Genomic DNA, 27,551 nt, shown 5'->3' with positions numbered 1-27,551 from the left:
AGACAGAAAGAGACACAGAGAGAAAAAGAGAGACAGAGAGAAAAAGAGAGGTTTGCAATATTGGTTGGAGGTTTTTGTTCTGATTGACCTGTGGTCAAAGGGCCTTGTCATTGATCGGTGGGTCATCAGAGAAGGGCTGTGGGGCTGAGGTGGTTCACAATGAGTCAATTTGAGGTTGAATTCCACTAGGAGTTGAAAGATGGAGCACAGCTGCTCAACTCAATATTTGCCTCCTTTTCTGCATCAATTGGGAGATTTACTCTGATATACTGTTTTAAAAAAAAATGTTATAAATATTTTCCTAAGCCTAGAAAAATATACAAGATCAGAGTGAATCTCCCAATAGGTGTTGAAAAGGAGACGAATATACCTATGAGTGTGTTTACGTCGCTTTCTTTCATTAATCCATAATATTCTGAACTGTTCTCTCCATATATTCTACTGAGTCTGTCGAGAAAATTATAATTAAAGGTGCACCAATTTTAAAGGTTTGGCTTTAGATAAATGTAGAGAAAACCCTGTTGACAAAGGGAGCTGATCGTGGACTACAGGAAACGGAAGGTCGTGCACACCCCCAATCACATCAACGCGGCTGTAGTGGAGCGGGTCTAGAGCTTCAAGTTTTTTTCGGTGACACGACAACGCCTCTTCCCCCTCAGGAGGATGAAAAGAATTAGCAGGGGCCCTCAGATCATCAAAAAGGTTCTACAGCTGCACTGTTGATAGTTCTTGACTGGCTGCGTCACCGTTTGTTATGGCAACGGCCTGGCATCCGACCACAAGGCGCTACAGAGGGTAGTGCGTACGGCCCAGTACATCACTGGGGCTGACTCCCGCGCATACAGAATCTCTATACCAGGCGATGTCAGTGCGAGGCCCTAAAAATGGTCAAATACTCCAGCCACCCAAGTCATAGACTGTTCTCTCTGCTACCGCACAGCAAGCAGTACCGGAGCGCCAAGTCTTTTTTTGCACAGACTCTATCTCACAAATACTACACTGGCACTCCAACACACACATACACAAACACACACACTACATATGCTCACACACACACACACACACACACACACACACACACACACACACACACACACACACACACACACACACACACACACACACACACACACTACATATGCTCACACACACACACACACACACAAACACACACACTACATATGCTCACACACACACACACACACACACACACACACACACACACACACACACACACACACACACACACACACACACACACACCCTTTCTTTGACTCTGTCCCTGTCGTTTGTGCTCTGTCCACAGTCCCTCTCACTATCTCTGCACATGACTTTCACACACTTTCACACTCTTCACACGAGCTGCTGCTACTCTATTTATTATCCATCCTGATTGCCTCGTCACTTTAACCCCTACCTACATGTGCATATTACCTCAACTACCTCAACTACCTCGCGCCCCTGCACATTGACTCGGTTCCGGTGCTTGTTATTGTTGTTTTGTTGTGTTACCATTTTTTTTCTCATACTTTTTTTAACTCTGTGCTGTTGATTTAGGGCTCGTAAGCGTTTCACAGTAAAGTCCACACCTGTTGTATTCGGCGCATGTGACAAATAAAACTTGATTAGATTTGAATAAAAACGCCACGAGAGCATCTGTTGGCCAGCAAGTGGGAGGGTTCTCAGCAATTGAATTAAATGTATTCAGTATTCAGGGAACCAAGCTTGCAAAGCCCGCTACGCACCTGCATAAGGCAGTGGCGTGTATTCATGGATGCCAAGAGAAGCCAGGCTTCCCTCAAAAAAGGACCAAGAAAGAAACATAAAATAATGTATCGTTCGCCTTTGTTTTCATCATTTCCTTCGATTGTATCTCACCGTAGAAAGCATCCGAGCGAGCAAAATGGGATGGCATATCACTGCAGAATGCTGTGGTTGCCATGCTGGTTAAGTGTGCCTTGAATTTAAAGTCCAAGTATACAGATTTGACGGTATTCTTGCAGAAAAATGGAATATGAATGCGAATGTCTCCTTCACGATTTGCCCAAATGTACCCGGGGATTTCACACTAAAAGGTTAACTTATACTTCAAGTTATCCGTCTGAAACTTTGCACATACACTGCTGCCATCTTCTGGACACTATCGGAATTACAACCAGAGTGATAGCTATAACTGTGACCTTTCTCTTGCATTTCAAAGATGGTGGTAAAAAAAACACTGGTTGTTTTTATTCTTTGTATTTTCTTCTACCAGATCTAGTGTGTTATATTCTCAGACATTTAATTCATATTTCCACAAACTTCAAAGTGTTTCCTTTCAAATGGTACCAAGAGTATTGGAAAGATTGGAAGATTAGAACGCTGTCGCGGTCATCCCCCTCTTCAAAGGGGGTGACACTCTAGGCCCAAACTGTTACAGACCTATATCCATCCTGCCTGCCTTTCTAAAGTATTCAAAAGCCAAGTTAACAAACAGATCACTGACCATTTCGAATCCCACCGTACCTTCTCCGCTGTGCAATCTGGTTTCCGAGCTGGTCACTGGTGCACCTCAGCCACGCTCAAGGTACTAAACGATATCATAACTGCCATCGATAAAAGACAGTACTGTGCAGCCGTCTTCTTCGACCTGGCCAAGGCTTCAGTGTCAGTTCAGTGTGTCAAATCGGAGGGCTTGTTGTCTGGAACTCTGGCAGTCTCTATGGGGGTACCACAGGGTTTAATTCTCGGGCCGACTCTTTTCTCTGTATATATCAATGATGTCGCTCTTGCTGCGGGTGAATCCTTGATCTACTTCTACGCAGACGACACCATTCTTTATACATCTGGCCCTTCTTTGGACACTGTGTTAACAAACCTCCAAACGAGCTTCAATGCCATACAACACTCCTTCCGTGGGGTCTCCAACTGCTCTTAAATGCTAGTAAAACTAAATGCATGCTCTTCAACAAATCCCTCCCCGCCCCCGCCCGCCCGCCCGCCCAACCATCATCACTACTGTGGACGGTTCTGACTTGAATATGTGGACAACTACAAATCCCTAGGTGTCTGGCTAGACTGTAAACTCTCCTTCCAGACTCATATTAAGCATCTCCAATTAAATCTAGAATTGGCTTCCTATTTCGCAATAAAGCCACCTTCACTCACACTGCCAAACATACCCTTGTAAAACTGACTATCCTACCGATCCTCGATTTGTCATTTACAAAATAGCCTCCAACACTCTACTCAGCAAATTGGATGCAGTCTATCACAGTGCCATCCGTTTTGTCACCAAAGCCCCGTATACCACCACTGTGACCTGTATGCTCTTGTCGGCTGGCAAGGTATATCTCCAGCAGGTATATCTCACTGGTTATCCCCAAAGCCAACACCTCTTTTGGCCGCCTTTCCTTCCAGTTCTCTGCTGACAATGACTGGAACCAATTGTAAAAATCGCTGAAGCTGTAGACTTATATCTCCCTCATTAACTTTTAGCATCAGTTATCTGAGCTGCTTACAGCTGCAGCTGTAAACTGTAAAATCTGTAAATTTGCCCATCCAACTACCTACCTCATCCCCATATTTTTATTTATTTACTTGTTTTGCTCTTTTGCACACCAGTATTTCTACTTGCACATCATCATCTGCATATCTATCACTCTGGTGTTATTGACTGTAGGTTTGTTTATCCCATATGTAACTCTGTGTTGTTGTTTTTTTTTATCAAACTGCTTTGCTTTATCTTGATCAGGTAGCAGTTGTAAATGAGAACTTGTTCTCAACTGGCCTACCTGGTTAAATAAAGGTGAAATAAAAAATAAATAAATATGCATATCCTTGCTTCAGGTCCTGAGCTACAGGCAGTTAGTTTTGGGTCATTTCATTTTGGCGAAAATTGAAAAAAAGGCGGGCTATCCCTAAGAAGTTATTAACACTTTTTTGGTTATTTCATAGTTTTGATTTCTTCACTATTATTCTGCAATGTAGAAAATAGTAAAGAAGAAGAAGAAGAACCCTGGAATGAGTAGGTGCGTCCAATCTTTTGACTGCTATTTTTGTAATTAATATATTTTTTAAATTCAGATTTTTCAGAGGGTGCAGCACCCTCAGAACTCCTACTTCCCGCGGCTATGCTCCACCAATTATACATTTGTCAACTCAATGCTTCTGAAATTCCATTTAAAATGTAACATAAATGCACTGTAATTCAAGCTTTAAAACTCCATTTTTATTCCTCCCTGCCTCATGACAAATTGTGTACAATAGCAGGATTTTTGCATTAAAGCTGCACCAACAAAAACTCTTCCCCGTGACAAAATGTGTAGAATTACAGGAAATTAGCTTGAAAACGACAAAATGCTCTTTCGCAGGTGTCAAGACACTGTTCGTTCGGCCAAGCATTGCCAAAGTCAAAGTCAAACTTATTGTATCCTATTTATATCTCACTCAAGTTGTTTTCTGATTATGAGGGGGGTCCCTGATGAATTTCCTATTACGAAAGGGTTCCCCCGGCCCCAAAAAGTTTGAGAACCCCTGCCCTACTGGGAATTACAGTGCTGTCCTCCATCTGTACTTCTAATGTACAATGTAGACATAAGACCCATCAACAATGAGTTAATACAACCTTTATTAGTCAATGACTAATCATTACAGTCCTAATGAGACATTGATTAAAGGCAATGAGGGAGGGGCGGTAAGGATGGTGGTGGTGGTGCGGTATCTTGAAGACATTATACACAATGGATTGGGTGGTGTGAGGTGAAACTGGGAACCATGGCCCATAGGGCTCTGGTCAAAAGTATTGCACTTAATAGGGAATAGTGTGCCATTTGGGAACCAGAGGATGTGTGTATTACGGTAATTGATCAGTAAAAACAGTTAGGCAAGAGTATTTCTCAACATCACGTTTGCTTTTATTTTTTATTGTATACCCGGGGAATTCTGGGATGAATAAAAATTATGAAAAAAAACCTACCGACCCTTTTGAAAACCACGGGAAATGGGAAATGGCTCTCAGCATATGTGTTAGCAGCTACAGAACATGGCCTATTATGTCACTCGTTAAATAGCCTACCTCTCAATAGGCCATTATTTCCCCAATAAAAACAAACGGCAGCCCATTTCCCTCCGCCATTTACTTCAGAGAGCCTTGCGGCGTCCCAAATGGCACCCTATTCCCTATATAGTGTACTACGTTTGGCCATGATCCATAGGGACCCATAGGCACTACATAGGGAATAGGGTGCTATTTGGGACGTAGGTAGGAAGTGTGTTCCAGGTAGGAAGAAAAGCGCTGAGTAATATCCTGTAATATTTTTGATGTGATGTTTTTAATGGGAAGCAGGTTGTCGTGGGAGACAGGAAGGGGCGGGGCACAGGTGTGGTGGGAGCCAATTACTTTTATGGCTCAGGTCTCCTCTGAACGCTTGCCAACTACAGCCCCCACAAGCCTCTGCAATCTACCCACTGATTACACATAATAGAGCCTGTGCTTATTATGACGTTAAAGTGGAAAGGGAAACAAATTGTTTTTGGGTCTGATGATGGTAGTTAGGGCGCGGTGTCAATGTTTTATCATACCAGATAGGTATACAGTTAGCCTTGATTTCCAGCCTTCCTTTCTGAGCTGAGTGATGAACGAGCACGGCATCTTGAGACTGGCATACAGCAAGACGCAGGCACACAAATCATCCCTGTACCATATCCCAGCCATTCAAAACGATCCAATCTTGACCATTGCCGATGTCTGTCAATCATAGTTATACCACACCTCCAGATTTTGTCACTGCGGGTTATTCTTTACAACATGTCCAAATAGCCTTGTTCATGCCCTGGCCTAATGTCACAGGGTGACATCAAGCCCTGATGACATGTGGCATTCTGTAAAGGTCACGTCAGCCATCTCAGCTACGCGTGTCTCTACGGTAGTGGCACCCGTCATATGGGCGCTGGCATCAGCGATTACCACAGCCCACAGGGTGACTATGGTCTTTTTAGGGATGTGTGTGTGTGTGTGTGTGTGTGTGTGTGTGTGTGTGTGTGTGCGTGCGTGCGTGCGTGCGTGCGTGCGTGCGTGCGTATGTGTGTGTGTGGTTGTCTGATCTCTCTGTGGTGTGGCTATACGGGATAGAATTGATGTCCTATACATACAGCAGGCCTATGACTTTAAGCACTTCCTGTGTTTCCAGGATCCTATAACCTGCAATAACAACAGTTCTGTCTGACATCAAATATGATTTCCCTCAAATAGAGCATTAGTGTATTGAAATACATTGTACTTCACGGACCATATGAGTCATTTAATTGTGAGGGGATTAGACAAAAACTCAGTACAGTATTTCTACAGAACATTCCTCTCACAGGTGACTCCTGTGAAAGGCCTTGGAAGATAAGATATAGATTGTATTTATTTTGTGCTGACATGCAGTCACACTGCTCTGTCGTCCATATGATTTCCTCCTGACAACAACAAACCATAACAGAAAGACTATTTCCTGAATCTTGATTGATTTTGAGATTTGAAAATGGGATTCCCGGTACCATCCGTACCTAAAAAAAAAAAATGCAGGCATGTCTATAAATCGGTTTCGATTAAAGCGTCTGCTAAATGGCATTATATTATATTACAGGAGTGTTAGGAAGTGACTTGTTGTGAACTGTTGTTCCTTCTGACATTCTCTGTTTTTTTGTTGTTGCAACAAACCATTTCCTCTGACAGGCCACAACGTACCGCAGGTTAGCGGTACAGTACCTCTACAACTGTATGGATATAATTGTAGAGTCAAAGGCTTCAGGATGTAACCTAGGAGGTAGCCTAACCATGATGCCACCATGCATGTGTTTGCCCTCAGAAACAGAGACAGTGTAGCCTAACCACTGGCCTAACCATGATGCCACCATGCATTTGTTTGCCCTCAGAAACAGAGACAGTGTAGCCTAACCACCAGCCTCTCTAGTGAGGGATGGGACCACCGCAGAACAAAGAGCAGAACAAATGAGAGTGCTACACATCTTTGGCAGCCTGAGGGGGGAACAGCTTTCCAGACAGAGAGGGAATCCATCAGCTCCTGTTAAATGGGGAGATAGCTAGCTAGCCACATAGGCTAGTTTACTGCCCCCTTGTTATGTGTCTGAGACCCCCCCCCCCCCCCCCCCTCCCAGGCTCAGCATCTGACTGATGCTGACACATTTTTCTGGGAGGGGGAAGGGGGAATGGGAGGGGGAGTAGCCGCAGGAAGATGTTTGGGGTTGGGGGTTCTAAGATTTTTTTTCACCTATGATGGCGCACAATTACATTTTTGCCAGCGCAACAGATGACTATATCGGTCCAGTAATACAGGAGTAGACAAAATATATATATATATTTTTTGTCATATATTTGTTTTAGCTACTTCCCGCGGCTATGGGAGGGAGAGATGTAGGAAAGGAGGGGGAGGAAGCATGTGTACAGGGTGGTTGTGATGTTGATGTCACGAATGTGCTCGCATGCAGGTACACACACACACACACACACACACACACACACACACACACACACACACACACGCACACACCATAATTAAGTCTTGGTCATTAAAGTGCTTTTTAGGACAGATATACCTTCAATCAGGGCTGGGAAACCATCCCTAACATGGAGGTTGCCTGGTGCAGAGAAGAGTCGACAGGATATGGTGGAGGGAGGATGGGGAGGGAGAGTCTACAAAAACGGGGACAATAAACCACCTGAAAATCAAATCCCATTCCTCTTATCATGGCGCCATTCAGAGACGCTTATCTCACCCGGTAATGTGGTTATAAATTCAATTTCAGCTCCGAGATTTCATTGTTTACTAATGCCTGCGTGTTCCGGGCCGGGGAGCGCTGAAAGCCCGGCAACGCTCGATGCGTGTCGGGAAAACTCATTTAGGCTTCCGCGAGGGATGCAAAAAAGGCGCAAGGAACACAGAATGACCTGTCACTTTCCCAAGGACACTGAGCGTTTTTTTTGTTGCTATTTGCGGCCATGTTTTATTCAGCAACCATTTTTTCCCTATTTGGGTCCCTCATTAGGCACTCGTAGCTCAGCTGATGTCAGAGGGGACACCAACCTGCTCCCAGCATGCCACATGTCATGTATTTTGTCCTTATGAGTGTCGCTGATGTGTTGTGTAATAGGTTCCTGAGGGAAGCAGATAGGTGACTATACATGCTGCAGGCCCCTAATAGGCTCTCGGGTTGAACATCTGTGTGGCTCACTTGGTGGAGCATGGCACTTGCATTGCCAGGGTTCGTGAGTTCAATTCCCATGGGGGACCAGTATAAAAATGTTTAACCCTCACCACTGTAATTGGCTCTGGATAAGAACCTCTGCTGAATTATGTAAATGTGAAATGGCTGGTGTGATACCCTGACTTTTTTGAAATGGTGATAAGTCGGGCCTACTTTATGAGGCCTTTGTTTTTATTCATGCCATTGCTATTGACCGTGCTGTATATTCCCTCTGTAATGGCTATGTTATGGCCTTCTCCAGTCTGGTTGTGTTTAGGTGTAGAGGGAAATACGATGCAGAGAGATGGCCATACCTTTCTACATGTGATTAATGGCTCTCAGGAGTAAAACACCTCATTTACCTGGTAAAATGTTGATATAGTATAACTCCCTTCCCAGCTGGCTGCTTATGGCCATATACCATCAGTGAAACCCAATGGGCCGGGTGGGCCGGGCTAATGTTCCCATTGACAGCCTATGATGTAGGCTCACTGACAGGGTGGTGGCGGTGTGTGTGTGTGTGTGTGTGTGTGCACTAGCGTTTTCGAGCACGTGTGTGTGTTAAACCTGAATGTGATTTGACACCGAATATTCGAATGACGTACTCTTGCCTCCTCCCTCCGCCTTTCCTCCCCTCTCTGTGTCAGTAGGTAAGGGGAACATCCTGTATGACTCCCAGGCCCCAGTGTGTCCTGTGTGCCATGCTGTGTTACGACCAGGTGAGCTACAGGAGCACATGGAGCAGGAGATGGGCAGACTGACACAGTTACAAATCAGGTAGGCATACAGAAGACTGCACATACGTGTCCTCGATTGGTCTTTACTACATACGGTAGTTGATCGTTTTCCTTCTTTTCACCCCGTCTTTCTTTCTCTGTGTCTTTCTTTCATTCTTTATTCTTGATTCTTTATCCTCTCTCTCTCTCTCTCTCTCTCTCTCTCTCTCTCTCTCTCTCTCTCTCTCTCTCTCTCTCTCTCTCTCTCTCTCCCTCTCCCTGTCTCTCTCTCTCTGTCTCTGTCTCTCTCTCTCTCGCTCTCTCTCCCTCTCCCTGTCTCTCTCTCTCGCTCTCTCTCGTTTAGTGCTTCCAGATGTGGTTGTGATTATTAATATTTACAGATAGCTGGAGGGCCCCTCCATCATATTTCCTGTCTCCTTTGTCACTGGCGTGTACTGTTTACAAGGTGCCTCATTTTTCTCAGCATATTTCATAACGGCCCTCCTGCCCCAGGCGACACTTCCTACAGCTAGGCCAATATAATGCCTCTATAATGCCTGCTCTCAATGCCCATAATCAGCTAACATGCGCGCGCACGCACGCACGCACGCACGCACACACACACACACACACACACACACACACACACACACACACACACACACACACACACGCACACACTACTTGCTTAGGCCACAAGAATGATTTGTCCAATAAAGACATTACTTGCCAAATCTGCTTAACAACCGTGCTGAGGACAATAATGGCTTCAAATTAAACATGGCCCTTGGGTACTAGGTGTGTGTGCGTGTGTTGTGTGTTGTGTGCGCATGTATGTGAACCTTGGACAATAGATAGGCTATCGGTACCACTGGCATGGAAAATAAGCAACAATAAACAGTGTCAATGTTCAGTATTGTAGCATTTGTTTCCTGTCTGGGCACCCTCTAAATGTTCTTTCTATCTTCCTTTTGACAGTATTAATTCAGTGCAGAGGGACAATCCATTAGGGACTTCAAAGGTAAATACATGCACCTATGGTCACCCCTTGACTTCTTGCACATTTTGTTACGTTACAGTCTTATTCTAAAATTGATTAAATTGTTGTTTTTTCTCTCATATATCTACACATAATACCCCATAACGACAAAGGAAAAACAGGTTTCATATTATTTTTTATTTTTTTTAAATCACATTTACAAAAGTATTCAGACACTTTACTCAGTACTTTGTTGAAGTATCGTTGGCAGCGATTACAGCCTCAAGTCCTCAAGTCTTCTTGGGTATGACGCTGCAAGCTGTATTTGGGGAGTTTCTCCCATTTCTTCTCTGCAGATACTCTCAAGCTCTGTCAGGTTGGATGGGGAGTGTCGCTGCACAGCTATTTTCAGGTCTCTCCAGAGATGATAGATTGGGTTCAAGTGCGGGTTCTGGCTGTGCCACTTTCAGAGACATTCAGAGACTTGTCCCGAAGCCACTCCTGCGTTGTCTTGGCTGTGTGCTTTGGGTCATTTTCCTGTTGGTAAGGTGAACCTTCGCCCCCAGTCTGAGGTCCTGAGCGCTGTGGAGCAGGTTTTCATCAAGGATCTCACTGTACTTTTTTCCGTTCATCTATCCCTTGATCCTCCCAGTCCCTGAGGCTGAAAAATATCCCCACAGCATGATGCTGCCACCACCATGCTTCACCGTGGAGTTGGTGCCAGGTTTCCTCCAGACGTGACATTTGGCATTCAGGCCAAAGAGTTCAATTTTGGTTTCATCAGACCAGAGAATCTTGTTTCTCATGGTCTGAGAGTCTTTTGGTGCCTTTTGGCAAACTCCAAGTGGGTTGTTATGTGCCTTTTACTGAGGAGTGGCTTCCATGTGGTCACTCTACCATAACGGCCTGATTGGCGGAGTTCTGCAGAGATGGTTGTCCTGCTGGAAGTTTCTCCCATCTCCACAGAAGAACTCTGGAGCTCTGTCAGAGTGACCATCGGGTTCTTGGTCTCCTCCCTCACCAAGGCCCTTCTCCCCTGATTGCTCAGTTTGGCCAGGCGGCCAGCTCTAGGATGTCTTGGTGGTTCCAAACTTCTTCCATTTAAGAATGATGGAGGCTACTGTGTTCTTGGGGATCTTCATTGCTGCAGAATTGTTTTGGTACCCTTCCCCAGATCTGTGCCTCGAAACAATCCTGTGTCGGAGCTCTACAGACAATTCCTGGGTTGATTTTTTTCTCTGACATGCACTGTCAACTGTGGAACCTTATATAGGCAGGTGTGTTCCTTTCCAAATCATGTCCAATCAATTGAATTTACCACAGGTGGACTCCAATCAAGGATGCACATGAGCTCAATTTCGAAGTCTCATAGCAAAGGGTTTGAATACGTATTTCAGTATTTCAGTTAAAAAACATGTTATACATTTGCAAAAAAGTCTAAAAACCTGTTTTCGCTTTGGCATTATGGGGTAGATTGATGAGGGGGAAAAATGATGTAGTCTATTTTAGAGTAAGGCTGTAATATAACAAAATGTGCAAAAAACGTGCACTGACATACGCACGCACGCACGCACACACACACACACACACACACACACACACACACACACACACACACACACACACACACACACACACACACACACACACCTTTCTTTGACTCTGCGCTTTGTCCGCAGTCTCTCTCACTATCTCTGCACATTAAACGTGAGGGGGGATCTCCCGCCTCTCCCCCCTGCCCACCTGAAGACCCCCACTCAGACAGATACCAGGTAGGTGCTTCCCTACACACACACACGCACACACACACACACACACACACACACTTGACAGTTATTTTGTGAGTAGATGTATCTTCTCTTCTTATTCCACAGATGTTTCTTCGTGTGAGGACCAACAGACATACAAGACTGAATGGTATGTGGTCAGAAATAATTCTGATTTCAAAGAAGAGCTGTTGTTGGTTCAGATGGGTGGGGTAGTTGGGTTACTGCTTTTGCAACAGGGTATTTGGCTGCAAAATTATACTCAAAAGGCCAATCATCGGGTAGGATATATTTATGGAGATTGTTAGAAGAGGCATTGAACTGGGGGCAACTGAGCAACCAGTCTGACTGTCCCTACAACTGTCACTGAGAGAACTGTAACTTTTTGACCTAGCACCAACACAAGCAGAGGATCTGTTAACCCCTTGACCTTTCACCTCATGATATGTTAACAGTCGATTACCTCCGCTGGTGCAGGTGCTACGCCAAACCCACCCCATTTCATCCCCACAACGAAACTCCCCTAACCCCAGACAGCACACAAACTGGTAAGAGGCACGAGCCACAATATGGCCGACTTTATATCCTAATAATTATATTGAGAACTATTCTCACAGACTAGACTCACAGACTATTTTTTTAAATAAATTAGACATTTTGGGAAACAGACTTTTGATTTTTTAACCATAAAACACATCATTTTTTTTTAGACAAGAGCAAATTATTTCCACATTGTAGCTTGTAGTCTGCTGATTGTTCGTCATATCTTCGCTGTGCAGTACACGTGTATAAGTAGTTACTTCTGAAACCATGGTTTGTCCAGTATCCAGTAGAGAAACCTACCTTTCCTCTTCCTCTATCTCCAGCGTGAATAGGTCTCAGTTGGCTTTGTTGAGGTCTACTAGCTTTAATGACAGATTATACAGTACAGTATAATGAGTTTCTAAAGAGACGTTAGGGAGAAGATTGGCCTCTTCTAGCTGTTAGTTAATCAGCCTGTCTTTTTTTTGTCCGTTTGACAAGAGCTGCGTCCCAAATGGCTCCCAAATGGCACCCTATTCCCTATATAGTGTGCTACTTTTGACCAGATCCTCATTGGCCCTGGTCCAAAGTAATGCACCATAAAGGGAATAGCTTGCCATTTGGGACACATCCAAGGCCCTCATCTATTACCATCTCCTTAACCCTCATTATCCGGGTGGGTCATGGTTAGTGGCTCTCTGTCCCTGGTGGCTACTGTCATCCTACTGAAATTACACTCTACTAAAAGTTAATGTCCCCATAGGCAATCTGCAGTTAAGAAAACAATAAAAAAAAATTGAGTCCACAGTTGTTGTTCTAGTGTGTTATGTTTCTTATTGTGTGTGTCATTGAGTGTGTGGGGGTGGGATAGGGTGTGTGTGTGTGCGTGCGTGTGGGCGTGTGTGTAGTGTGTGGGTGGGTGGGTGGACGTATTTAACTATACTTGTGGGGACCAGAAGTCCCCACAAGAATTGTAAACAAACAAAAATGTTGACCAACTGGGGACATTTTGTTTGTCCCCACTATGTCAAATTCTATCTCTAGGGTTTTTAGAGTTAAGATTAGAATTAGTGTTAGGGTTAGAATTAGGGTTAGGTTTAGGATTAGGGGATAGGGAAAATGGGATTTTGAATGGGACTGCAATGTGTGTCCCCACAAGGTTAGATATACAAGACTGTGTGTTGCGTGCTTTTGCATGTATTTGTCTGTATTCCAGTCTATATTTATTATTAGGAGCATCTTTCATGTTTACCCCCATTGTTAGAAAGCAGAAGCAATACTTCTCTACTTTATCTCCTTCATTTGGGTGTTTACTGTATCATGTGTTGCTCCTTCACTCCAAATAAGGAGTTGTGCAGCCAATTTCTAATACTTAGCTCTACGGACATATTCTAGTTAACCCTCTCTGCATGTCTGTTTGTGTGGGTGCTCTTTCAGTCAGGATCGGCAAGCTGAAGAGGAGGAAAGCTGACGAAGTTCAGGTATATTCTTAAATAGTAACTGGCATTGTATTGTAGGCGACAGTAGCAAGTAGAAATATATTGTCGTGAGTGTTGTCCTGGATGCAAAACTGAGCAATTTCCCCTTAGTCAAAATTAGCTATATTGTAAAAATTCATGTTTTTTGTGCCTTTTGTTATGGTTAGCCATTAGGGTTAGCAGTGTGGTTAAGGTTAGGGTTTGGTTTTGTAAGGTTGGCATGAATGATTCGGGAGACAGGCGCAGGAATGCGTAATATTTTTTTAATTATACCTAAAATTACGGCGTGCCAAAGCAGACAAACACGTAACAAAAAGACAGGGTTGAAACCCAAACAAAAGAGCGAGGTGTACCTTGAACAAATAACACACACGCACAAATGATTAACACACGGGATGAGACCGTAATCATCTGCACAATTCACAAGGGAACCAAAGCCCAAAACACACAGCACAGGTACTCACACGCACCAACGGACATTGTAACAATAATCGATAGCCCAATGGAAACCAAAGGGCACATAAACTCAGCAAAATAAGAAACGTCCTTTTCAGGATGCCTAAGACAGTGCTACAGGGAGACAGGACGGACAGCTGATCATCCTCACAGTGGAAGACCACGTGTAACAACACCTGCACAGGATCGGTACATCTGAACATCACATCAGCGGGACAGGTACAGGATGGCAACAACAAATGCCCGAGTTACACCAGAAACGAACAATCCCTCCATCAGTGCTCAGACTGTCCGCAATAGGCTGAGAGAGGCAGGTCCTCACCAGATATCACCGGCAACAACGTCGCCTATCGGCACAAATCCAGCGATTGGACCAGACAGGACTGGCAAAAAGTGCTGTTCACTGATGAGTCACGGTTTTGGGGTTGGAGTCGTGTTTATCGTCGAATGAATGAGCGTTACACCGAGGCCTGTACTCTGGAGCGGGATCAATTTGGAGGGGGAGGGTCCATCATGGTCTGGGGTGGTGTGTCACAGCATCATCGGACTGAGCTTGTTGTCATTGCAGGCAATCTCAATGCTGTACATTACAGGGAAGACATCCTCCTCCCTCATGTGGTACCCTTCCTGCAGGCTCCTCCTGACATGACCCTCCAGGATGACAATGCCATCAGCCATACTGCTTCTTCTGTGAATGATTTCCTGCAAGACAGGAATGTCAGTGTTCTGCCATGGCCAGCGAAGAGCCCGGATCTCAATCCCATTGAGCACGTCTGGGGACTGTTGGATCTAGGGCCATTCCCTAGATTGGGCTAGGGCCATTCCCCCCAGAAATGTCCGGGAACTTGCAGGTGTCTTGGTGGAAGAGTGGGGTAACATCTCACAGCAAGAACTGGCAAATCTGGTGCAGTCCATGAGGAGATGCACTGCAGTACTTAATGCAGCTGGTGGCCACACCAGATACTGACTGTTACTTTTGATTTTGACACCCCATTTGTTCATAGACACATTATTCCATTTCTGTTAGTCATATGTCTGTGGAACTTGTTCAGTTTATGTCTCAGTTGTTGAATCTTGCAATGTTCATACAAATATTTACACGTTAAGTTTGCTGAAAATAAACGCAGTTGACTGTGAGAGGACGTTTCTTCTTTTGCTGAGTTTGTATACAAATACAATCAGTGGGAATAGGGGCCAGGTGTGCGTAATGAATGTTCCGGAGGGATCTGTGACAGGTTTTAAATCCGATTTTATGACTTTGTGATTGTGCCAGCTAGTGACCACTGCAGAGCTGCCTCCAGAACAAGATTCATGATAAAAATGCTAACCTACGCGACAGCAAGCCTAGCTATTCCTTGCCAGCCGTCATATTGTATACCATACTGGATGTCTTAGAAAGATTGATGACAGATGGGGCAGGTGAATTGGTCCTGAAACAGGTTAAAAGAGCTTTGTGCCCATCTGTGCTTAAACCCCTGATATTGTTTACTGCCCATTAGGCTCAGCGTGGTCATGTTTCTTCTGTACCTTAGGTTACCCCTAGGAGATACATCAGTGACACACAAGGGCTGTGAGATATGCATTTGCGTTAGGCAAAAACAAAATGTTGTGTGTGTGTGTCTGTGAGTTTGTGTGTATGTGTCTGGCTGCGTGGCTTCATCATGCATACATGTCCCGTGTGTGTGTCTTTCCAGGACATTTTGGTGGACCTGGGAGGAGAGGGGGAGCAGTGGAGGGAGCGGAGGAGGTTACAGATGACCTCCATGCTGGGGGGGTTTAAAGGTAACTGGGTGACCCTCTGACTGGGTCTTGGGTCTGGTGCAGTGGGGTGGATCATGTGCTTGGGTGGTGGTGAGAAAGACACTGAACCTTTCAGTCCAGATTATGCTGCAGTATCTATAAGGCTGAATTTGCGCTCCCTTATCTAAGAGAGCTCTACCCTGAGCATATGGGTTGCAGATAGGGTTCCAACATTTCCAGGTATTCCAGAAATCATATTCCCCTCCTAATTCCAGGACTCTTCCAACCAGGATGTTTGGAAAACCATGGCATTTTGGGAACGTTCCCGGAATTCTTTGACCCTTGTGGCAGAAAAGGGGAGATACTCTAGGTGACATGGAGAAATGTTATGAAACACTTCACCCATTTTGAAGTTTTCATCATTTACTACTGAAAAGCGGTTTTCAAGTGTCACCTTTCAATGGCCTCAGATGGGCAAAAACGTCTCACCTCTCATTGGCCCTGAACATCTGCTCTTAGCACTCAATAGTCAACATGACACTGTCTACCGTGTGAGAATGTGCTAGGTGAAAGTGAGGATGCCAGAGAGGGTATGTCCCAAATGGCACCCGGTTCCCTTTACAGTGCAAAAGTAGTGCGCCATAAAGGGAATAGAGTGCCATTTGGGATGGAGATAATAATGAGGCTCTCCTCAGGGTCGGTATTTGTGAGCAGCAGCACATCTAATGAGGGCCGTGGCGACAGTGATGCTGACCTGGACGTTGATGGAGACGACACCGTGGACTACGGAGGAGCACAGTATCCTTCTAATTGACCAATCCCCCGAAATCTCACACCATCGACGAGAGTGTGGCAGCATTGAAGAAGTTAACATTGTTGCACACAGAACAAACAATTCAACAAGGGAACAAATGTGCCTTTGTTGAATGCAGCAACAGTCAGACATAGAAAGGAGAAATGAACCTACGGTGAGAAATGCAGGACACCACATAAAGAGTTCATATTCCCCTCAGTCGGAACATCCATTCGACCATGTATATTTCTGTTGTTCCCACTGCATGTTTATGTTTCCTTAGCCTGGTGATCCAGATATACAGAGGCAGACATCATCCCCTGTTCACAACGGGAGCCCGGGGAGGTGGAGGAGAGGAAAGCACCGAGGGGGGCTGTTTTAAAGTACGCACCGCCACGGGCGGTACTTCCATGGCCTGTTTCTATGTTCCCATCGCCACACAACAATGCCTCGTTTTTTGTGTTGTTATTATTGTCTGCACTAACTGTCTTGTTAGTTCTAAATACGATCCTACTTTTGTTTCTCAGTGTTGGAACTCTGGACCATTCAAAATGGACAAATGAGGGTGAGAACAGCTACGGTATCAGTACATGTGGTGTTTCGAATGAGCTCATGTGTAGTACTTCATTAGTTGGATAATACACTTTTTCTCAGTAGTGTACAAGCAATCTTTGGATCTGTGTTGAAATGTATCTAAAGCAGAACAGCAATGATCAAATGCTCAAATACATTTACACAACTTTTGATCATTTTCTTGCCTTGGTTCCCCGACTTGCATATCTTAGACCACCTTTTGCAAACCATTAAATACAAATGTCAGCAGTGAAGGCAAAATTCGCCGTTAGAGCTACAATGTGTACGTTTTTGGGGTGGCCCGACCAAATTCACATAGAAGCGAGAGTTATAGATCTCTCATTGTCATTGAAAGCAAGTCTAAGAAGCGGTAGGTATGTTCAATGTTCGCTATTTCTATGCGTCCCGTTCTTTAGTTCACGTTTTTTGACTTTCAAATAGCTAAAAATACAATATTTCTTGGTTTAGATGGGACAATTATACTCTGTACAATGACTGCTTGTTTTGTCACATAACCAGAAATTAGGCAAACTATTAGAATTTTAGCAACCAGGAAATGGCGGGTTGATTCCTGCGTATAAAAGGAGAGTAATTGCCCATAATCATGAACCTTTGGATAGTTTTACTTCTGTCTATGAGGAGTTGCTGACAGCACAGGAAATGTGTTGATCTACTGGGGTTTCTAAAACACAGACTAACTCTGTTTCCTCTGCTTGGACTCGAGAGTTAAAGTAGCTATGGATGCGGTAATCTTTTTTTTAGCAGGCAGTCGTTTTCTTTTGATGAATGCGCTTGCAATGTTGATGGTAGAATGTCGTTTTGATCAATGTGTTTCTGTTTTGAGAAGGCAACCACATTTGGAAAATGCATTTACTGTTTTTGCAAAAGGCCACAGAGTTCTGTGTCTTTGTGGACTCTGTTTTGAATATCAACAGCGTTGTTCCAAAAAATATGCTTGTACGTGATTGAGAAAAACTGTAATGATTGGCGATGTCCCAATTTAAAATGATAGTCCTCTTTTGCTACAGGATGTCCATCCACCAGCAACGAAGAACGCAACAAACTGGACAACAGCATTACCTCCGTACACAGGACCTGTAAAAACTGTGACATAGAGATGTAAGTTCTGAAAATTCAATTGTGAAAATGTTCCACATTACCATTAACTACGTGGTGCTGTAAACCGTCCCAAAAATCCCAACCTAAACTCTGTCTTTTCCCTAAGCTCATCTATAAATCAAGCTCAACTCATAGAGAAAGACTGGTGGTGACTGAGTGCGTATGAATGTGGGTGTGCCTGTGTGTGTGGTACTTGCCCTCCCCCTCTCTCAGCAATGTTTTCTCTTCCCATGATAAATGAGACAGTGAATGCTGGCAATGTGACTGCTCCTAAAATTCATGCTCTATGTACATGTATACCAGCTAATCATTTCATCCGTCTTCGATTTATAAATGACTCTGGCCTCTTCTTCTCCTGTCCCCCTCACTCCCTTCCTCTCTCTCACTGAATATGTGTGTGTGTGTGTGCGTGTGCGTGTGCCTGTGTGCGTGTGTGTGTGCGTGTGTGCGTGTGTGCGTGTGTGTGTGTGTGTTTGTGTGTGTGTGTGTTCAGGGTCTCTGAGGATTCGGCACTCACGACGCTCGATGCACTAAAAACCCGGATACGAGACCTAGAGAAGCAGATGTCCAGAGGAGACAGATACAAATGTCTCATCTGTATGGTGAGTGTATGGCCTGAATCCCGGCCTGTTTGTGCTGTCATGCCAACTCCTTGTTACTCATTATCATTGTTTATCTTGACAATGAACAATTGAGTTGGATAAGAGCACAAAGGAGTCTGGGACACGGCTAGTTTAGGATAGCAGCACTGAGAGGAATCTAGTTCAACAGAAGCACTGACTTGTATCCTGATAACCTTCTGTTGAACTAATTAAACACACTATGAGACATTCCAATTGAACAATTGATTTAATCCAGACTTTTGAGGAATGTATCACAGCTACAGTGCATAAGTATTCAGACCCCTTGACTTTTTCTACATTTTGTTACATTACAGATTTATTCTAAAATGGATTCACCAATCTATACATAATACCCCATAATGATGAAGCGAAAACAGGTTATTTGATATTTTTGATAAAAGGCACATGACAGCCTACTTGGAGTTTGACAACATGCACCTAAAGGACTCTCAGACCATGAGAAACAAGATTCTCTGGTCTGATGAAACCAAGATTGAACTCTTTGGCCTGAATGCCAAGCGTCACATCTGGAGAAGACTTGGCATCATCCCTACTGTGAAGCATGGTGGTGGCAGCATCATGCTGTGGGGATGTTTTTCAGCATAAGGGACTGGGAGACTAGTCGGGATCTAGGGAAAGATGAATGGAGCAAAGTACAGAGAGATCCTTGATGAAAACCTTACTCTACAGTGCTCAGGACCTCAGACTGGGGCAAAGGTTCACCTTCCAACAGGACAACAAACCTAAGCACACAGCCAAGAAAACGCAGAACTGGCTCAGGACAAGTCTCTGAATGTCTTTGAGTAGCCCAGCTAGAGCCTGCACTTGAACGCGATCGAACATCTCTGTAGAGACCTGAAAGTAGCTGTGCAGCAACACTCCCCCATCCAATCTGACAGAGATTGAGAGGATCTGCAGAGAATGGGAGGAACTCCCCAAATACAGGTGTGCCAAGGTTGTAGCGTCATACCCAAGAACACTTGAGGCTGTAATCGCTGCGAAATGCACTTAAACAAAGTATTGAGTAAGGGTCTGAATATGTGATGTTGTGATAATGTGATATTTCAGTGTTTCATTTTTTATACATTTTAAACAAATCTAAAACCCAGTTTTTGCTTTGTCATTATGTGGTATTGTGTGTAGATTGATGACGGGAGGGAAAACGATTTAATTCATTTTCATTTTAGAATAAGGCTGTAACGTAACAACATGTGCAAAAAGTCAAGGGGTAGCTGTTTCATCCATCCTAGCCACTTAACTCATCCATCCACTCATCCATCCTCTCAAGCGGCACTAATACAGCAGATACAGACACTTAGCGCCATCTAGTGACAACTGTCTCCCATTTAATCAGAGTGGGAACAGGACAGAATGTGGAATGTGTAGCACTGTGTAGCACTGTAATCCAATACTGTCTGTCTGTCTGTCTGTCTGTCTGTCTGTCTGTCTGTCTGTCTGTCTGTCTGTCTGTCTGTCTGTCTGTCTGTCTGCCTGTCTGCCTGCCTGCCTGCCTGCCTGCCTGCCTGCCTGCCTGCCTGCCTGCCTGCCTGCCTGTCTGTCTGTCTGTCTGTCCGTCCGTCCGTCCCTATAGGACACATATTCTACGCCCCTCACCTCCATCCAGTGCTGGCACGTCCACTGTGAGGAGTGCTGGCTCCGCACACTGGTAAGAATAAAGAATAACGGGAAGAAATCCTGTCAGATAACGCTAAAGCTAAGGAGCATGATATAAGATATATTACATACAACAAATGGTATTTCTGTCACGCATGGCTGTGTTTTGTCTTCTAGGGGGCTAAGAAGCTTTGTCCACAGTGTAACACCATAACTTCACCCGGGGACCTGAGACGGGTGTATCTGTAGCCCGGCGGGGCCCGGGGAAGCACAGGCCTTTCAGGGGGACATAAAGGTCAGCTGGCCTGTCAGAGATCACCCTTGTCTTTGCACCTTAACCCCCCCACCCCCACCCACCCACCTTCCGAACTAGGTAGGGGCGCACCTCATGAATAGATCGAACCCATGACTGGGTATTGCACAATGATCAGTCCTCATGTCCTTTTGACGTTTTAGGTTTGACATTTCACCTTTGGTTCGCCCAGCTGGATGGTGTTCGTCTGTACCCTGCTCACCTCCACCTTTAGTGAGCCAGGACAGTTCTAAGAGGAGGACTCTGTGCTCAATCCGTTAATCCCCGTAAGGTATATAAATGAAATAAAGGACAAGAACTGAAGTATTCTCAGCGCTCAGGCACTGAAAGAAAGCTTTCAGGTGGATGTAGATCACTCTGGACTATTATTATATACTGTATACTCTTTTTAGAAATAATAATTGTCTGTTTTTACCAGGATAAAGCACATGTAAATAGTTTTGTGTATGTTTTCAATTGTGTATGTGAAAAAGATTAACACTCCCGTTGTGTTAACGGTCATGTTCTTATGAAGTCATGTTTTTTGGTTAGTTCGGGTGGGAGGAAAGTGTGAACATAACAATTGTCATATTTTGAGATTCATTATTTTGTGTTTTTGTCGTTTAGGTTGTGTTTCTTTGTACAGGAGTACAAAGTGTAATTAATCAATGTTACAAAAAAACAATGTGTCTTTAAAAAAGATGGTTATTGCATAAATAAATATCTACACTACAACGATATCATTGAAAAACATTTATTCCACCGATTTTTGATTTAGGCCCAGATTCAATCTGATCGAGGGTTATAGGCACTGCGACGTTTAAAGGCAACGTGTTCACATAGATCCCATTCACGGTAAGGCTGCATGTGTCGGCTCAAATTGGAAATGGACTTTTAAAAGCTGCGATGCCTATAACCCACGATCGAATTGAATCCCGGCCTTAGAATCAATGTGTGTACAATGTTATAGATCAAAACCATAATCTTGCTTACACTTTATAATAACTGTCATGAAATACCGGTAAACAATTATAAATGCTTATTACATGCTTAAATGCTTTGTAAATTATTGTTAAGCTTATGAATTGTACTTTTACAAAAAAAAAATATATATACTTATTTAGTTCATAAATAGTTCCTTAATTCTTATTCGTGAAAGGTTTTTAGAAAGTTAAACCCAAGTCACTTGATCTAAATGATGTTCACAGTTCGACGAATTAGTCCTGACCTGTTGCCCTTTTATCTATGGTGTGATTTGTTCCATCATAAAAAAGCCAAGCAGCTCCTTGCATGTTGATCTGTCCAGCCTTGATTTACTGTATGTCTATGCAATTGTCCTTTAAGAAACAAATGGGTTACTTCAGGATTAGTCCAGGCCAGGTCAGGTCAAGACTAAGCCATTCAATCCTACTATTCTTTAGCTTTTTTTCAGGTTCTGACCGCCCACTGTTCCTGCCAAGACGAAGGAAATGAGCTAAGGAGGGCAGTAGGGTGGGATGGACAGAGAGAGAATGAAGCCAGAGGGGGGGGGGGGACTATTTCCATGGGCTGAGCAATGAGTCTTCACAATGACGCATCAGTAGCGTCAGGACCCATCTTCTGTATGCCAGGGGTGTCCAACTCAATTCCTGGGAAAAGCTAATGGTCTACTGGTTGTTGTTATCACCTAGACCAAGTGAGGGGAGTTCCTAACTTATCAATTCCTTAATTAATTAATGAACTACAAGGGAGGAGCGAAAAGAAAACCCGCAGACACTGCCCTCCAGGAATTGAGTTAGATGCCAGTGTCACATTTAATAACACATGTCATACCATCAGCTCACCTGAGACGGGTGCGGGACCCGAGAGGAAGGAGCATCTGGACTGGGACTGTTACGGTGACCATTTACAACATGGCTGGCATGTATATGAACCACCGGAAAAGCGTCCGCCATTCGCTCCACTGGGCTCTCTCATGCCGTCCCTGGAGGGGGTGCGTCACCTGAGTGGGTTGATTCACTGATGTGGTCATCCTGTCGGGGTTGGCGCCCCCCCTTGGGTTGTGCCGTGGCGGAGGTCTTTGTGGGCTATACCCAGCCTTGTCTCAGGATGGTAAGTTGGTGGTTGAATATATCCCTCTAGTGGTGTGGGGGCTGTGCTTTGGCAAAGTGGGTGGGGTTATATCCTTCCTGTTTGGCCCTGTCTGGGGGTGTCCTCAGATGGGGCCACAGTGTCTCCTGACCCCTCCTGTCTCAGCCTCCAGTATTTATGCTGCAGTAGTTTATGTGTCGGGGGGGCTAGGGTCAGTTTGTTATATCTGGAGTACTTCTCTTGTCCTATTCGGTGTCCTGTGTGAATCTAAGTGTGCGTTCTCTAATTCTCTCCTTCTCTCTTTCTTTCTCTCTCTCAGGGGACCTGAGCCCTAGGACCATGCCCCAGGACTACCTGACATGATGACTCCTTGCTGTCCCCAGTCCACCTGGCCGTGCTGCTGTTCCAGTTTCAACTGACCTGAGCCCTAGGACCATGCCCCAGGACTACCTGACATGATGACTCCTTGCTGTCCCCAGTCCACCTGACCGTGCTGCTGCTCCAGTTTCAACTGTTCTGCCTTATTATTATTCGACCATGCTGGTCATTTATGAACATTTGAACATCTTGGCCATGTTCTGTTATAATCTCCACCCGGCACAGCCAGAAGAGGACTGGCCACCCCACATAGCCTGGTTCCTCTCTAGGTTTCTTCCTAGGTTTTGGCCTCTCTAGGGAGTTTTTACTATCCACCGTGCTTCTACACCTGCATTGCTTGCTGTTTGGGGTTTTAGGCTGGGTTTCTGTACAGCACTTTGAGATATCAGCTGATGTGCGAAGGGCTATATAAATAAATTTGATTTGATTTGATTTAAGTGCATAGATGACATATTTTGTTCCCCGGCTCCGTTTCAAGACGGTGCATGATAATGGTCCATTGTAAATCAAAACCAATTTCACACATATATTATTTAGTATATGTAAAGAAAACATTAAATCAAGATTAGTCGGATGGGTGACAATATTACAATATCACTTGTGAATGATGTAGTATCACTTGTGAACGATGCCCTGCTTGTGTGCAGTAAGGCAAGAAACAGCTCATGCCTTTTTTTGAGGGACTTTTTCAAATCATAGTTGCACATCTCACGTAGCCTAGCCTGTAGGCCTGTATGTTTTGAATAAGGCTTGTATCACAATTAAAGTGACCAAATAACATCTTAAAATGAAGCACATTAATCCGCTTTACAACCGGTGTAGAGCTTAACTGGCATACATAGGCAGTGAGTTTGGGGTGATCATTTTCACCACAAAAAATGCACCTTTATAATAAAGCATTACATGCATAACCGCATTTGAGGTCCCTTTTGAGAATGGTGTTCTCCCGCTAGTTGATAGCATTTTGGAACATTTGCGCTGATAGCCTTCTGCCTTGTGCACATTGCTGCGTTAGTAATGTGACGAAATAGCTCTAACAGCTCATCGACACCTTCCAACATCTTCAATATGCACCCCGGAATTTGCAGTTGCTTCCCCAATGTTTGTCTTCATTTGTAGACTGTGAGAAGGACCTGATCACGTGACGGGCATTGGCTAATAAGAATTGAGATATCTGAGAGAGCCATGCGAGTGAGAAGGGAATTCTAATGATTATATTCACCCACCGGCCACAAAAGGCATGGATTGTTTTTTTGCGGGCATTACAGCCACACAAAGGGGATGCCGCCGGGAAATTCTTGTTTGTGAATGAGAGACTGATGAAGTGGATGCAAGCAAAGCAGTGTTCACGGCTTTCATACGTTTTTTTTTTCAAATGATCATTAGAGTAGCATCATGCAGCCTTAGAATGTATTAAAAATCTAAACATATAGCCCAACGTTTGTATCACAGCTAAAGTTGCAGACATAACTCTAAATCAAGTATATAGGAGGACCTGTTTCTTTGTTAGCTGCTCAACACTGAACAGTTGCAATTGCGCACTCCCTCGACTCGTTTGGAGAAAATGTCCTTTGTGTTTGATTCGGGCTATGTTCAATTGTATTCTTCATCCTATAAAATAATGCCACGGAATTCTAAGCAAATTTTTTCTGCTAAATGAAGTAGTGTAGCCCACAGCCATACTGTATGTGTCACACCCTGAACTGTTTCACCTGTCTTGTGACTAACCCCCAACAGTTGTCTCCCATTACCTCATGTACTTATACCTGCGTTTTCTGTTTGCCTGTTGCCAGTTCGCCTACCAGCGTGTTCCCGTGTTTCCTGTGCTCTAGTTTTTGCTTTTTTCTAGTCTTCCCTGTTCTGACCTTTCTGCCTTGACCTAACAATTGCCTGCCCCTTGTAATAATCTCTGAGACTCTTACTATCAGCCTTCTGTGTCTGCATCTGGGTCTTAGCCTGTTCCTCACCTCCCCTGGTCCCATATATCCTTGGACTTCGTCACAGGTCTCCCTCCGTCAGATGGCAAAACCACCATCCTTACGGTGGTGGATAGGTTTTCCGAAGCCGCCCATTTGATCCCCCTTCCTAAGTTGCCCTCAGCTAAGGAGACGGCCCAACTCATGGTGCAGGATGACTACCGGATCTACCGGTCTTCTGGATGACATGGTCTCCGATCGCGGTCCTCAGTTCACATCCTGGATCTGGAAGGCGTTCTGCACCCTTATTGGGTCGTCAGCCAGCCTGTCCTCTGGTTTTGATCTCCAGTCTAACGGCCAGTCACATCGAGCCAATCCGGACCTGGTAACGACTCTTTGTTGCCTCGTCTCCACCAATCCCACTGCCTCGAGCCAGCAACTCATGTGGATGGAATATTCCCTCATCACTCTTCTCTGTTCTGCTACTGGTCTCACCTTTTGAGTGTTCCCTGCGATATCAGCCCCCACTCTTCCAGGAGCAAGAGGAAGAGATCAGCATACCTTCTGCCCAGATGTTCGTCCGTCGCCGTACCTGGAAGATAGCCCGGGCCGCTCTTCTCAAGAACATCTCCAGGTATCAACGACAGGTGAACCGCCACTGGACCCCTGCTCCCCGCTACCGTCTTGGGCAGAGGGTATGGCTTTCCACTCTGGATCTGCCCCTCCGGGTGGAGTCCCGCAACCTTTCCCCCTGTTTTATCGGCCCTTTCCCCATTTCTAAGGTCCATAGCCCCTCTGCTGTTCACCTTCTGTTGCCCCGCACCCTTCGTATACATCCCACTTTCCATGTATCTAGGATTAAACCCCTGTCTCACAGCCCTTTGTCTCCTGTTTCCGGGCTCACCCCTCTCCCCCCGTCTTATCGATGGCCATCCGGCATACACAGTGAGGCGCCTCCTGAGTGTTCTACCTCGAAGCAGGGGATTCCAGTACCTGGTTGACTGGGAGGGTTATGGCCCGGAGGAGAGGTGTTGGGTCCCCGTCAGGAATATCCTGGACCCATCCCTCATCGCGGACTTCTGCTGTCAACACCCCAGTCAACCATGTCCCAGGGTAAGATGCCAAGTTGCGCCCTCAGGGGGGTACAGTCACTTCTTGATCTGTTTCATCTGCCTTGTGATTGTCTCCAACCCCCAACAGGTGTCTCCCATTGTGTGTTGTGTATTATACCTGCATTTTCTGTTTGTCTGTTGCCAGTTCGCCTTGTCCCGTCCATCCCTACCAGCGTGTTCCTGTGTTTCCTGTGCTCTAGTTTTTGCTTCTTCTTGTCTTCCAAGTTCTGACCTTTCTGCCTGTCCTGACCCTGCCTGCCGTCCTGTACCTGCCTGACTCTGATTTGGATTACGACCCTTTGCCTGCCTTGACCTACTGATTTCCTGCCTTGTACTGTAATAAACTCTGAGACTCGTACTATCCGCCTCTTGTGTCTGCATCTGGGTCTTAGCCTGAGCTGTGATAATATGGCATAGCCAGACCAGGGCTAACATAAAGACAACTCAAGAGTGTGCAATTCTTTTCTTCTGAAATAGACTACATTTTCTTCATGTCATGTTTCTTTATCATGGATTTATTGTGAAGGTGTAGGCTATATTACATGGATTTATTGTGAAGGTGTAGGCTATATTACATGGATTTATTGTGAAGGTGTAGGCTATATTACATGGATTTATTGTGAAGGTGTAGGCTATATTACATGGATTTATTGTGAAGGTGTAGGCTATATTACATGGATTTATTGTGAAGGTGTAGGCTATATTACATGGATTTATTGTGAAGGCGTAGGCTATATTACATGGATTTATTGTGAAGGCGTAGGCTATATTACATGGATTTATTGTGAAGGTGTAGGCTATATTACATGGATTTATTGTGAAGGTGCAGGCTATATTACATGGATTTATTGTGAAGGTGTAGGCTATATTACATGGATTTAGTGTGAAGGTGTAGGCTATATTACATGGATTTATTGTGAAGGTGTAGGCTATATTACATGGATTTATTGTGAAGGTGTAGGCTATATTACATGGATTTATTGTGAAGGCGTAGGCTATATTACATGGATTTATTGTGAAGGTGTAGGCTATATTACATGGATTTATTGTGAAGGCGTAGGCTATATTACATGGATTTATTGTGAAGGCGTAGGCTATATTACATGGATTTATTGTGAAGGTGTAGGCTATATTACATGGATTTATTGTGAAGGTGCAGGCTATATTACATGGAT

The 27,551-nt window shown here is 44.6% G+C and overlaps 1 protein-coding gene across 2 annotated transcripts in view; it reads left to right on the top strand.

The window, feature by feature from the left end:
* The window catches only part of LOC110522970 (E3 ubiquitin-protein ligase RNF220-like), a 49,031-nt gene extending 27,315 nt beyond the window's left edge, over positions 1-21,716 (top strand). The window contains exons 3-15 of one of the 2 annotated variants that reach the window (XM_021601401.2): positions 8,880-9,006; positions 9,924-9,966; positions 11,604-11,696; positions 11,799-11,841; positions 13,650-13,693; positions 15,841-15,928; positions 16,582-16,684; positions 16,976-17,062; positions 17,207-17,244; positions 18,281-18,371; positions 18,865-18,973; positions 20,586-20,660; positions 20,786-21,716. In XM_021601401.2, the coding sequence (XP_021457076.2) occupies positions 8,880-9,006; positions 9,924-9,966; positions 11,604-11,696; positions 11,799-11,841; positions 13,650-13,693; positions 15,841-15,928; positions 16,582-16,684; positions 16,976-17,062; positions 17,207-17,244; positions 18,281-18,371; positions 18,865-18,973; positions 20,586-20,660; positions 20,786-20,857 (1,013 nt within the window). In that variant the 3' untranslated portion in view covers positions 20,858-21,716. Of the gene's footprint in view, positions 1-8,876; positions 9,007-9,923; positions 9,967-11,603; positions 11,697-11,798; positions 11,842-13,649; positions 13,694-15,840; positions 15,929-16,581; positions 16,685-16,975; positions 17,063-17,206; positions 17,245-18,280; positions 18,372-18,864; positions 18,974-20,585; positions 20,661-20,785 lie in introns of both variants that reach the window. The other variant, XM_036977842.1, reaches the window with a different exon arrangement.
* Positions 21,717-27,551: the final 5,835 nt, after the last annotated feature.

The sequence above is a fragment of the Oncorhynchus mykiss genome, chromosome 5 (assembly GCF_013265735.2).
Source record: "Oncorhynchus mykiss isolate Arlee chromosome 5, USDA_OmykA_1.1, whole genome shotgun sequence".
Taxonomy (NCBI): domain Eukaryota; kingdom Metazoa; phylum Chordata; class Actinopteri; order Salmoniformes; family Salmonidae; genus Oncorhynchus; species Oncorhynchus mykiss.
This window is presented reverse-complemented; position numbering and strand designations above follow the sequence as displayed.